Genomic DNA, 13,184 nt, shown 5'->3' on the forward strand with positions numbered 1-13,184 from the left:
GTCTGATTGGCTGCTGGGGAACTGCCTATGGTGGGACCACACAAAGGAACAATCTGGGGTCCAAGAGGCTTAGAGCAAACCTAAATCTGAGGCTGGACCCCCACTAGTGTATATGAACACACACACACACACACACGAGTAATTCTGTGTTTTTGAGGACATAATGCATTCCCTGGTCTCTTACCCTAACCTTAACTATCAGTGTTAAATGTGTTTTCATCACCCTTACCAGGACCTGACTCTAACCTGAGCCCTAAAACCAGGTTTGAACCCTCAAACTGCCCTTTGAAGGTCTGAGGACCTGACAAAATGTTGCTACTTTCCCAAAAGGTCCTCTCAAAGATAGCCATACAACTGACACACACACTTATATCGCTTGTTGCTGTCTCCATCACTTATGAAGGAGTCCATTCATGCCCGCTGACAAATTACTACTGAAGCATGAGACTAAAGAGACCCCCCATGCCCCTGTCTCTGTCTCTCTCCCTCCATTATAGACTGTGAGACTTGGGTGTGAGAAAATATCACATAGGAGACCGGAGCTATGAAAGGAGCATTATGTTTGGCTGCTCTGAACAGCAACACAATGCTGCCAATCAAGTTGTTCCATAGAAAATAGAGCAAGTTTCAATTTAAATAATCACATAACTTTGATTTGTTCATATTAAAAAACAGCAAACAAAATGTGTCACGAGAAAAACTGTTAAATATTGCAACTGGATGCAGGTTGTTATCGTAGCTTCTGTTTTTTGTCTTTAATGGGCAAAAGGAGAGAGAATTTAAAATAGTTTACAACTTTGATTTTCATTCTCCAAGGTCGTCTGTGTCCACCCTCACAATATACAAAGAGGACAGATTGAGACTTTTGTTTGCTTTTCTAGATGTTCTAATGAGATCAGCTGCACAGTGATTACAGTCACACATGTTCCAGGGTGGTGTGAGGGGGGAACGTAAGTTTAAATGTTCAGTGTTTTCACCTGAACTTGATATAGTTGATAATTTTGCAAAACAACTGCAGGCAAAACAGGAAGAATGTCTACTCAGCAACAAACAGCACTAATCAGTTTTAGTCCAGACCAGGTCTGGTTCACACAACAGGATCACCTGAGGTCCAGAAAGAAGGAGGAGGAGGGGACCTGAGGTAGCTGAACTGTAAGGCCCTCTACAATAGAGGACAGAGAATTAACAATCAGCTAAGGTAGCTGGGTGTCACACCAGAGACACACACACTCCCATCTCTGGTTTAGTTCAAAGAGGATTCAAACCCAGAACCTTCTTGCTGTGAAGCCACAGTGCCAACCACCACACCGCTGTTCCACCCCAGTGACAAAAACATGATTCTTCCAAACGCAGCTTGTCTGCAGTTGTAAATTAGCTGTTAAGAGTTAAGGACAGGAAGTGGGACTGAACCATGTAAAAAGGTGGTGAAAGAAAGAAATTAAGGAAACTCCATTTTTAACCAAATGTTGCTTGGTTTGCCCACAACATGTAGACATGTTTGCCACAACATGTAGACATGTTTGCACCTCTAAAACGACCAAGCAATGCATGCTGGGTCCCTAAAGAAAGAAAAAAAATAGTAATGTGTTTGCACCTAATTAGTGAAGGTTCATGAGAGGTCCTAATTAGCTAAATGGAAAATGTTACTTATCTCTTGAGCTGTAAAAAGGCTTAAAGAGAATCAATTTTAATTCCACCTTTTACTAAGACGTTTCTGCTGGTGGTGTTTCATTTCTTTCCAGTGATGACATTCATGGGACGACTACTTGTACAGAGAGCGGATTCTAAAACTGCAGGGATGAAACTAACTAATCATGGCTAAAGAGTAAGAAAAGGACAGTATTTAAGACTTGAAGGGAGTAGATGATATGAACCACACACACACACACACACACGCACACACGCACACACGCACACACGCACACACGCACACACGCACACACGCACACACACACACACACACACACACACACACACACACACACACACACACACACACACACACACACACACACACACAGATTCCTGCTCCCCAGGAGGGGGCAGCTGAATGGCTATACTGTCCTGACAGTAATCCTCAGAATAACTGGGGCACCACCAGTCAGCCAGCTGGAACAAAAGCAGAAATGTATGCAAACCTGAAAATGTGGGTCAGTCAGCCAAGCAGGTAGTCAGTCACTGGATGTCCTGTCTGTGAGCCTGCAGCAGCTGCCTCCTTAGGTTTGTAGTCACAACATTTCTAGTACATTCCCTCAGTTTTCTTTAATTTCATCTAATGCCATTTAATACGGTGTGTTACTATACAAAACTGCATAAATGTGGAACTTCAAGGTCTTTAGAGGCAGAAAGGAGGCTGTGCAGTGCTTGCTGGCTGCATTTGCTGCAGTGAAAGGTGAAATAGTTCCAGTGCAGTGCAAATCACCACCATCAGGGACTGGTCCAAACACACAGCCAGTCATAAAGAACTATCTTCACTGATACATAAAACTACTTGTGGCATTATATATTTTTTTAAAGCATTCTCATTTCACTTTTAGTGCACAGTACTGTACAGTGAATCCAACACCAGCTGTAAAACCCAGTGGAGCTGTGAGGAGCTCCCTCTCACACAAACCCACAGACCTTTATTCTCTGGATTTAACTGGCAGGTCAGTGGTTTAATAATGGCCGCTAACAGTGATCTCAGAGATGGATTCAGAGGCCTGAGAGCCCTACTGCTGTTACCGTGGTGACGGATGCTCGCCACCAACTCTGTCTCCACGGTTACCTTCTGTCAGGCACCGAGTGGAGGAGGGACGGGCCTGGTCGAGAATAATAATGGCAGAGGGGGCAAACAAGGGGATTTTAACAACCATAACCACTCGGTGCAGATTCACTCCACAAAGCTATAAAAGGAAAATCTGCCAAAACTTATTATTTAAGCAAAATATAGAAGGTTTGGCTCATTTCTGTTGCAGCCCAACTTTTGGTGATTTGGGTGGATCCATTTAAAGGAAATGTGCCAGTGAAGCTTTAAGATCAGTGTAATCAACATTTGGGGCAAAGGGGAGGCAAAGGGATAAAAGACTTGGAGGGGTGGGGGGCAAATGCTTGAGGTATTGGCTGAGAAACGACAGAAGTTTCTGGAAAGTTTGAACAGAAGAATAAGATGAAGGGGACACTGATGGGAGGGGGTGAAATTGAAGTGAGAGGGTCAGATGAGGTTGGTTGCTGTTCCTTTGCCTCCCCTGCAGAGACTAACTAGCCTGTACAAGTTTTACTGTGGCTCTCAGATTAGCAACTCTTACAGCTCTGCAGTTTCTTCTTGTATAACCTTTAACAAAGACAGCACTTGGTCTAATAACCTGCCCGAAACAGACAAGGCAGTTTAAATAATGATAGCAAACTTTATTTATAGAGCATGTTTCAAAATCAAGTTTACAAAGTGCCTTATAGTCAAAGGAAAATGAGAAGGTGAACATATAAAATATGAACAACAAACCAGTAATTAGAATAAAGCCAGTCTATAAGAATAAAAAAGTTGCTTGTCTATTTTTCAGTGGAAGGCCCCCTAATGACAAACACCTTACTCCCCTGTTTTAAGCCTGAACCTGGGAATAGTTAGCAACAAGTGGTCTGCAGATCTCAGGCTATAAACCACAGTGTGGGGAGAGAAAGTCAGAACTGTAGGGTTGGATCGGACCCCTCTGTGCCTTAACAACACAAAATAAACAAGGTCACAAGTAACAGTACATGTATATTTCTCAGTTTTTGCGAGAACAGGGGCAGCAGCGTTTTGTTCAAACTGAAGCAGGCAGCAGATTTCTGGGGGCAGACCACTGAATTAGCTGTAAACAAAGGCATGAATAAGGGTATTTGCAAAGATTTGATCCTAGAAGTGCAAAGCTCAGGTTAGGATGGTGAAAAGGAATGTTATGTTTTTAAAACCCCAGAGGTAACATATGAATAGAAAACAATAAAGGGCCAAGAACAGAACCCTGGGGGACACCACATTTAATCTCAACACTAACAATGAAGGCACTTCCTACAAAGAGAACCTCTCAAAGGCAGCACCACTCAGACCCAACCATCATTCCAAACAATCAAGCTACAATACATCTGTATCACAAGGCAGACGGTCAGAACAATACAACAACCAGCATCCCAATTCAGCCAAATGTCATTAAAGCTCAGAAGTTCGATTGCTACGATAGCTACAAAACCCTGAGTGAAACTTTTCAGAGTGCCCATTCAGAAAGGTCAATCTCTGTGTTCTTTGTTTAACAGAAAAATAAAAATTTAAACTAATACTCACTCTATTACACGATAAAATGTGACACTCGTTGCAGACAACAGCACTAGCAGCCTGTCACACAATTTCCACTTAATTTGTAGAAAAAAATACAAGGATGACTTTCCAGACCAGAAAGTCATATGAAAAACGAGTTTGGAAGAAAAAGTAAAATATCTGGATTAATATTCAGAGACAGAACAAACAGGACATTGTTTTCCCCTTTCTGAGAGTCCAGAATTTGAATTAACTACATAATTAAAAAAAATTCTAAAACAAAATGTGAGAGAGAAATCCCTCAAACATCCTTCATTTTAACCCACAGTCACAGAACCTTCAACCTACTGAAGGCTGAAAATTGTTACAAACAACATATCTAAATTATTATTAGATAATATGTTCCTCTGCTAATTTACTTTGGAGTTGCTCTGTTTGTATTCTGTGCTCATCCATGTGAAAAAATAACAGATTTTGCATATCACTCACAGAACCAGTTTGGATAAACTAGCTTGCATTAATATTTGGGAGCAGCAGAAGCAATGCATGCCATTATTTCAACAATAAGATAAAAAAACACATATGATTCATAAATAATCATTTTAAAAATCCCAATATCTAAGTTCTGAATTCAGTCTGATTACATCCATGAACAAAACTGAGAAGCAGATGAGTTTGAGGACTTTTTGAACTATATGGCTACAGGTCTAGAGACATCTATTTTATTTTTACAATTTCCCTTCATTAAACTAGAGATTTTCCCTGAAACTTGGGACTGTCTGCTCCTTCTGTTGATTAAAAAAAATTTTAACATTAAATACAACTTCTGAGACAGATCCTTCAACAATCCTTCAGTCTGACCCACAGTCCCGCTACCATTCTCCCTGTGCAGCACATTTGGAGTAGGACACTTGGTCCAGGTAGAGCACGGCACACACCTGGCTGACCTTACATCTGCCTTCACAGGTGATGCTGCTGTTGTAGCTGACCATGTAGTGACTGAAATACTTGTCAAAGGTTTTGGTCTGTGGCAGCCTGAAGCTCAGGCCCAGCTGCAGCAGGCTTTGTGGCTGCAGATCAGTGAGTCCAAAGGCTTTAGTCATGATATATTCAAGCCTCCAGTCAGATCTTTGTTTCTCGTTGGCTTCCGTCAGATTCAAATAGTACTGCCAGATATCCTTCAGAGACAGAGAGAAATGCACCAAATGGGTGAGAGTGGAGAAAGAAAAGCCTTTCTGAATGGCAGAAACAGTTTTGTGTGCTGACTGACACTGTAATTAATCACCAAGAAGGATTCTTTCTTCTCTATTAATCAGGGAGATAAAAGTTAGAGTAGTTTAAATAAAGGATATTTTACTTTGACCTAACTTTGTCAGTGTTTTTTTTCTTATTTGCACAGTTATTATGTTTGTTCTGCATCTTTCCAAAGTTTATTTTTTGTAAGACATCTGCCTAAAATGTTATAGGTTGATTTGATGGTTTCCTGTGTTATTTTGTTTCCTGAAAAAACTGATTCCGGACCAGCTTAGTTTGGTGGAAGGTCTTCTCAAATGAGCAGAGGCTGTTTTACTGCAGCAGATTCTTCTTTATGGTTTTGGAATAAGAAGTCCAACAATCATATATTTAGTGCCCTGTGCAGCTGTCCGCATACTTTTGTCCAAGTAGTGCACTGTCATCTATACAGTGCAAATGCAGTTTAGCCTCCAAGAAGCTGAAATACATTCTGGGCAGATTACCCTGGTATTCTGAAGGCGAGTAAACCTGCAGTATAGTTAATGCAGAGCCTTTGTAAATAGTAGTAAAACCAGGTGATATGTAGTTAAGACATGAGCTGATATTGTCACACTGAGCTTCTTACCAATAGTGCGTAGTCCCTGGAGTTATACAGGTACATGCGGAAAGCTGGGTTGTTAGAGTATGGCTCCAGTACCGATTTGATTGGTGTGACGGCCGGTGACACAAAAAGAGAATTCACTGGTTCACCTGCAGAACAAGCCGGATACAGACGGTAAACAACACGAGTGAGCTGCACAAAACAGGCTGAAAGCATATTTCAAAAAGTCTGTCAGCAGATCTGTCTATTTTTTTTAAACCACTCCTTTTAGACTGGATGACTCAAAGCTGCAGACGTACATTATTTCCTTTCTTCAACAGCAAAACTCTTTTCTCTTGTTTGCTCACATGCTAATATCCTCAGCACAACTTCTGCTGGCACTGAGTCAGTGTAGCTGTAGGGAAGAGCTGGGCACGGTGTGTTAGCACGGAGAATAATTAGCTCACTATTAGCTCACTATCAGCTTTATCTCATCTGCAATTCATTATGCAGAGCTAAGGAGGGTCAGTGCCTTAACGAAAGTCTGAGTTACTGTTCAACCTTTTTCTTTCTAACCTTCTGTTTAAGATGGATCTGCATTCATTTCTGTAGTGTTTTATTAAAAGGACAATTATATTTATATAGTATTTACATTTGGTTTTTAAAACCAAGGTGTTCAACCACATATCTGCACTGTTTTTGTTTTACCTCCTTCATTCAGCAGCACCATGATGCTGTCGCGGTGGGTGTGTCCGTAGAAATGTCCTGCAATCACATGACTGTACTTCCTGAAAATGGTCACTAGCCTCTCATTGTCCCTCTTTCTCATAGCAGTGGTGTTTCTGGCAAACGGCAGGAAGCCCACTGGGACGTGGGCTATGATGTACACCTAGAGCAAGAAGTAAGTCTCATTTACATCCCAGCTCCTCACCTGAGAACAGAAGTAAAGGTGCCAGGAACACTGGACTGGAAAACAGCTTTGATTGTTATGTATATGCGGCACCCTTATTCAGCTTCTTGATTCATGTGTTTGGTTCTGCAGCAGATACCAGCCAATCAATCGAGCAACAATAACTTAGATTTGAGAACAATAAAAGTAGAAAAATCAACATGCAGTACTGGAAAGCAGGTCAAAGTTCAGGGTTGAAGAGATAAGACATAAAGTTTTAGACCTTCTCCTGGTTCTGAGCAGCTTTCTCCAGAGTTGTCTCCAACCATTCGAACTGTCCTGCAGGGTCCGTCATGTTAGCTGTGACCTTATTAGGACCATAGTAAAGGATTGTGTTCAGACTTAGCACTCGCAGACCAGGCTTTGCCAGCTGAGAGTAGAAACCACCTGCAGGTCAAGAATGAAAAGAAAAGTTACAAACCAATAAAATAACTCAATACACTAATTGTGTTGAGACTGATACAGGCTAAAATGTGACTGTACATGAAAATGTGTGCATTAACTTCCTATATAAGGTGTTATATTGCATTTCACGTCAACCTCTTGAGCTACCACAGCTCTGAATGATCCTCCTTAAACATCAGCCACACATGACTGATTTCCTTCCTTCCTCATTTCTTCATTCAGGAACTTACCAGTTTGCACATGTTCATTTTATGTTCTGCCTTTCACATGACTTACAGCTTAGCTTTTTTAAAACTAAACTGCACCCAAAAATAATGGACTCGATGATTTAAAAGATATCTTGTAGTCAGCAGCTGAAGCACTGTCACCTTGTGAGAGTGTGAGCAGAGCTTCAGTCTGTAGCCACGGCTTCCACAGCTGGGCAGCAGCTTTGTAGATGGCGTTCGTGGAGGCCTGCATCTGGTCCTTCGATCAAAGACACAGACAAACAATGGTTACACAACAATTTTAGATATTACTTGTGTGACAGGCTGCTTCTGTCCTGTGACTTAAAGTTACCTGTGGCCAGTAGTCATGGTTTCCCAGGGCAGGATACACCGTCAGGTTGGGGAAGTGTTGTCTGATGGTCTGGGTCATGTTACTGATCACCTGGATCACTGTGTCTGTGGAGAGCTCGTGCACAGGGACGTGAGGTGGACTGTCCCTGTGACAGAGGGGAAATAAGACCCAGTATTATTAAGCTGCAGGTGAGATTTGACTCACAAGTGCTTTGCATAAATTGTAGTGACTAGTTCAAGTAAACTCCGTTCATAGAGCATTTTCCCAATGATAGAGTTTCATATCTGTCAGCCACACCAGCAGAAATCAGTAGCGCTGTATTACGCTTCATCAGAGAATAGTTGTAGACATTTTTTGGCTCAGCAGAGCTGTGCTCCACTCCGCAGCATTGCAGGAATAACATGAATTCCCCCCTATCAATGGATTTCCCCTTTAAATGAAAAGGCAAACTCATGCTACAAAACCCATTAACAATAGAATAAAGCAAAAATCTGCTTGCACAGTAACTTAATCCTCTTCCCCGGGGAGTCTTTTCAGGTTTTAAGTGGCGAGGCGTTCTCTTAAGCATGTTTAATAAGCCTATGAATTCCTGGCTTAGATGATTAGCTGCAGATTATTAGCGAGCTGTATGGAGGTACAGCTGCTGTGACTGATGCTTAACACTATACTTGCAGTTCTTCTGTGTCTTTATCAGTATGAACAGTGTGAATGTTAGTTTCCACACATACTGCAGAGCACTGTTTGAATAGCTGTCACTCATCTTTCAAGGCTTCACTGCTTCACTGGCTCTCGTGCCGTCACACTCTGCTGTGAAAATCTGCTGAATAAGGTCTATGGGGTGCTCACCCAAAAACCACAGGGGAGATAATAAAGCAAAGTGATACTGTGGGTTCTGGTTTTTCAGCAGGGACCACAAACAACGGGAGGAAGTTCCACTTCTGCTTGGCGACACATAAAAGAACACACGCTGTGCGGCGCTGCTTACATGAAACCCTGCGTCATGACTGAGCCTGTGAAGTCTAATTCTCAGAGAAGAAGAAGAAGAAAGAAAATCCTTCCCTCCACAGTGTACCGACCCGGTCCATATGATGAAATCCTGCGGCTGTGTGAGTGGAGCCATGTGACTGAAGGCTGACTGGATGAGGCTGTAGGGAGAGTCACACAGGAAGTCCCCGAACACGCCGGCGTGGGAGGCCGGGACCCCTTTGGAGGAGAAGCACACCTTGGTGGGGTCTGGGGCCAGGTGGTAGGACGGGTCCATGTGGAGATCTGTGATATGCCAGAACCTGCCTGGATAGAAGGAAGAACATCAAATAATGACACTGAGAATAAAATGAACAATTTAAACTAAAAATCTAATATCAGGTTCTGATTTAACACTACATCTGTGACCATGAACTTAACAGGATCTTTACAACACAAAAATATACTTTTTCAAAAGAGTTAAGAATTTCATTGATGTTTTGTGTACATGACAAATCTCATTATTCAACGCAGACACCAGACTCCGTTTAAAAAACTATCAATAAATATGTTTTTCTTCTTCTCTGCGATAAGACACAACATTCACAGCAATATGTACCATTAAGTTTACACTCATTGTCTGGGGGTAAATTCGGCGACCATGGCATCAATCAATTATCACTAATTTAAGAAATATTGACCTATACATTAGAAATACTCAGCCCTAAAACGCTATGGTTCATATATGTGTCAGATCAATAAAAAGTATAAATTCTCGATTAAACACATTAAAATCTGTGTGGTTCTGTGGAAGGTGACACGGGGCAGAAACGAACGGCTGGTTTTTCACCTCAGTTCTCGTTAACAGGAAGTCCCGGGGCTTCCACTCACCTGTGCCCGGCAGGTAGCTGCTTCCAGCCGGGGCCGCAGACAGCGGAGCCGCGCAGGTCAACAGCAGCACAAAGCACAGACGCTGCACCATGTCCGGTGTGTTGAAACCCGACGGTCCAGGAAGAAAGTACTGCAGCTGTGCACGGAAGGACAGTCTCCGCTGAGGTAAACAGGAAGTACTGCGGCCAACCGGTCATGTGACCTCGGTGGGGGCGTGACCTCTGGAAACGGAAAGCGAAAGTTTTGTCCTATGGGTGCTCTCGTGTCCTATGGGTGCTCTCAAAGCACATCTATAGGTTACTTTAGGTGCAAAACATGCAACATGAATCTGACGATTCGCTGCATTTCCTTTTATTTATTTTTTATTCAATCATTATACGACTGAACAAAACGAGATTAGTGAAGGTGGAAGTGTCACTGCATTTCTCACTAAGCAGTAAAATGCCGATGCATCACAATCTAATTATCTAATATATACTAGTATAACACTCCAGGGGCATTTCCTGCATGAAGTGTTACTTTTATACTCAACTACTATTGTTTTTGTAAGACTGAGTATTTTTACATTGTAGTATAAGTACTTTTATTGATAAGGATCTGAGTACAATATCTCAAAACCTGCACAGTCAAAACCCAATATGGAAAAATCAGATTAAAACACTTTAGAGGTGTAATCAGAGGGAAACTGAATGATCAGTTCTATTAATGTAAATGCTCCTGTTCATATCTGTTTACTCCACCAGGTTTGAAGCTGTTTTTTAGTAAACTGTTCTCAAACATATTCTTTTATTGTGCAACAAGAGAACAACAGGTTTTCAGTTTTAGTCGTGGCCCGTTTCTCACACAGAGAAAGTCGTTTCTGTTCCCTCTGCTGCAGAAAGAGCAGAGATCAGCGTCTGAAGGTTGTTCTTGGTTTGACTGTATTAAATAATAGAACTATTGTAACACCACATCAACACGAGAGAAGAGACAAACATTTACTTTGTGTTTTTATTTCATGTTTCACACAGTGTTGCAAAGACAATCCACCCATGACGATAGAAATGTATTCATATAAAAAAAAATTCTTACAAAACATGCAGCCAGCAGGCCATGTTCATGTGGAGGAACATGAAGCGCAAATAGAAGCAGTCAGTCAATATTATTTATAAAATCAACATTTGTTGGTTTGGGAGTCTTCCAGTCGGAGTACTTATGCCTTCTCATAGGTACGAACTGCATGGATGTCTTCAAAGGTCAAATTCTGCAGAGAAGAGAAGACACTTTGACCAAGATCCACATTTCTTTTCAATAAAACCTGCATGTTTAACAGTTACCAGCTTTTGGTCATTAATTTCAATTAACCTGAAGGGAATTAGGAATAACAAGCGTGTGTGATCTCGATCTACTCGTCTTACCATGATCATCTTGCCGTCCTTGATTTCTCTGACGAACTTGGTCTCTTTGCCATCCCACTTCTGGACGTGGACCAGCTTGTCTCCGTCCAGAGACACTGTGGACTGAAAGACAAAACCGGTAACCGTTTTAACAGCTGAGGTGGAAACCCAGTGCGTTAAAATGCTGCCAGGTCAAAAATAGAACCACAGGGAATCTTGAATGAAATAACTTTTATATATATGGATCAAATAGTTTTAAGTATTGAAATAAAAAATAAAAAGATAAACTACTTCAAATTTTTGCATTTTTTTACTCCTGCAGACTCCAGACAGTTCTCACCACTCTAATGCAGATAAAAACCTAAATGTTCTCCTCTTATCACCTCACAGTACGTGTAAACTAAAATATCTAAAGATCTAGAGTTTCTGTGATCTCACTTTGCAGTTCCTGTCATCAGCCGTGGTTTCGTCAAACTCCTCCCCCAGCTTGAAGGAGATCTCTGTGTTTTTGAAGGTGCTCTGGGTGCGGATCACCACCTTGTCACCCTCCTGGCTGATGATGACCGTCGGCTTGGTCACATTACCAACCTGCCTGGTGGCAAAGCCCACACCTGAGCAGGAGACAGTGGGGAAATGTGACTGTTAAGGTTTCACAACCACCGCTGACCATTTCTCTTGTTGTAGGCAAAAATCTAATTATCAGAAGTGGAGCAGACTAAATATTCTGCCTTGACATCAAAACACATTAAAATAAAGAAACAACAACATGTAAATCAGAGAGAAAAAGGCTGTTACTCACCAAGTGCTTTCATGTACTCATCAAAATTCTCACTGTTGACCAGTTTCCAGGTGGCACAGAAGGCGTCGATCATGGTGAAGGATTTTAAGAGAGGCAAAGTAAGTTCCAATGCACTCTGAGCAAAGCTGCAGCTTCTGCAAGTTCCCCGTGTTATTATTCTGCTTCTCATTTTTATGGCTGCAGGTGGGTGGTGCCAAGCATCTCATTGGCTCAGGAGATTTTCTCTGGCTTGTGATTGGACACTTAAACTGGGTCATGGTCTTGTGGACCCTAAAAGCTAAATTAGCCTATTTGTATGCCTAATGATGTAATTACTCCCATTGATGGGTGTCACGTGGGCTCGGTGATGTACGATTTGGTGCTTGCAAGAAAAAAAATGTGTTCGATTCGATCAAAAATTAAAATATGAGATTCAAAACCAAAATTCCCTGTAAACTTTTACATAACTGTAACTTCTCTGTCAAAAACTGGATTTAAACTGGCTTCAGAGATTCGTCATAAATACCACAGAAGGTTTAGAAAACAGAATCACTGAGCTTCAGGAACGAATCTATATTAAATTTTGAGTTAATCTCCTCAGCTTAAAGCCGTGTTGTTGGACACAGGCCTTCTTGTGTCTGGAATGTGTCCTGCAGGGGGACGCCAGTGAAGCAGAATCAGTTTGTTTGACAGCCCTTTGTCCTTAACTGCATTAACACCCCCCCAACTGCAATTTATTCATGCTGAACACACACACTAATTACTGTCACTAAATGCCTATATGTGTGTGTGTGTGTTAGACAGAAAGTATGTGGCTGCAGATTTCTCACACAAAATAAATGTATGTTAGTGTCATATCTGCTTCATGACTTCCACCAAAGGATGTTTGTTTTTTCTAATGGATGCAAAGTCTGTTACACATGTTATGACTGTAGTGTTGTGTATTTGATTCATCAACACATGGTTTCTTAGTTTTCTTTCCCCTTAAACCCAGAGCTGCACAGTGAACGTCAGTTTTACATGATGTTACAGTGAATCCACTCAGACACCTGCAACACCAGATGTTTTTAACATGAGTATTTGTTAGACACTTTTCACTCGGGGTTTATATCTTTTAGTCCCAGCTCTGTTCTGAAAAATGACCATATGGTGCAATGACTTTACTTTATGTTTTTCTTTTTTCA

General features: G+C 41.5%; 2 protein-coding genes across 2 annotated transcripts; both read right to left on the reverse strand.

Moving 5' to 3' along the window:
• Positions 1-3,362: 3,362 nt before the first annotated feature.
• Positions 3,363-10,027, reverse strand: smpdl3a (sphingomyelin phosphodiesterase acid like 3A). The gene is made up of 8 exons (XM_026319148.1): positions 9,847-10,027; positions 9,069-9,282; positions 7,993-8,137; positions 7,803-7,899; positions 7,253-7,416; positions 6,789-6,969; positions 6,126-6,250; positions 3,363-5,445 (listed from the first exon to the last, which is right to left on the reverse strand). Exons 1-8 carry the CDS (start codon positions 9,935-9,937, stop codon positions 5,140-5,142), a joined length of 1,323 nt encoding a protein of 440 aa, XP_026174933.1. The 5' UTR covers positions 9,938-10,027; the 3' UTR covers positions 3,363-5,139.
• Positions 10,028-10,818: 791 nt separating this feature from the next.
• LOC113137087 (fatty acid-binding protein, brain) lies at positions 10,819-12,181 on the reverse strand. The gene is made up of 4 exons (XM_026318470.1): positions 12,022-12,181; positions 11,661-11,833; positions 11,244-11,345; positions 10,819-11,089 (listed from the first exon to the last, which is right to left on the reverse strand). The coding sequence occupies exons 1-4, from the start codon at positions 12,092-12,094 to the stop codon at positions 11,039-11,041; spliced, it is 399 nt and encodes a 132-aa protein (XP_026174255.1). The 5' UTR covers positions 12,095-12,181; the 3' UTR covers positions 10,819-11,038.
• Positions 12,182-13,184: the final 1,003 nt, after the last annotated feature.

Source organism: Mastacembelus armatus, chromosome 24 (assembly GCF_900324485.2).
Source record: "Mastacembelus armatus chromosome 24, fMasArm1.2, whole genome shotgun sequence".
Classification (NCBI taxonomy): domain Eukaryota; kingdom Metazoa; phylum Chordata; class Actinopteri; order Synbranchiformes; family Mastacembelidae; genus Mastacembelus; species Mastacembelus armatus.

What these genes read in the sequence shown, in the direction of transcription:
- LOC113137087 (XM_026318470.1), bottom strand. Translation starts at nt 12,094, where the DNA reads ATGATCGACGCCTTCTGTGCCACCTGGAAACTGGTCAACAGTGAGAAT. An exon ending in TGAGTACATGAAAGCACTTG is followed by an intron (nt 11,834 to 12,021) that starts GTGAGTAACAGC and finishes TCTCCTGCTCAG; the next exon opens with GTGTGGGCTTTGCCACCAGG. An exon ending in AGGACGGCAAGATGATCATG is followed by an intron (nt 11,090 to 11,243) that starts GTAAGACGAGTA and finishes TCTTCTCTGCAG; the next exon opens with AATTTGACCTTTGAAGACAT.
- smpdl3a (XM_026319148.1), bottom strand. Translation starts at nt 9,937, where the DNA reads ATGGTGCAGCGTCTGTGCTTTGTGCTGCTGTTGACCTGCGCGGCTCCG. An exon ending in TCTGCTCACACTCTCACAAG is followed by an intron (nt 7,417 to 7,802) that starts GTGACAGTGCTT and finishes CTTGACCTGCAG; the next exon opens with GTGGTTTCTACTCTCAGCTG. An exon ending in GGTGCTGCTGAATGAAGGAG is followed by an intron (nt 6,251 to 6,788) that starts GTAAAACAAAAA and finishes CTTGTTCTGCAG; the next exon opens with GTGAACCAGTGAATTCTCTT.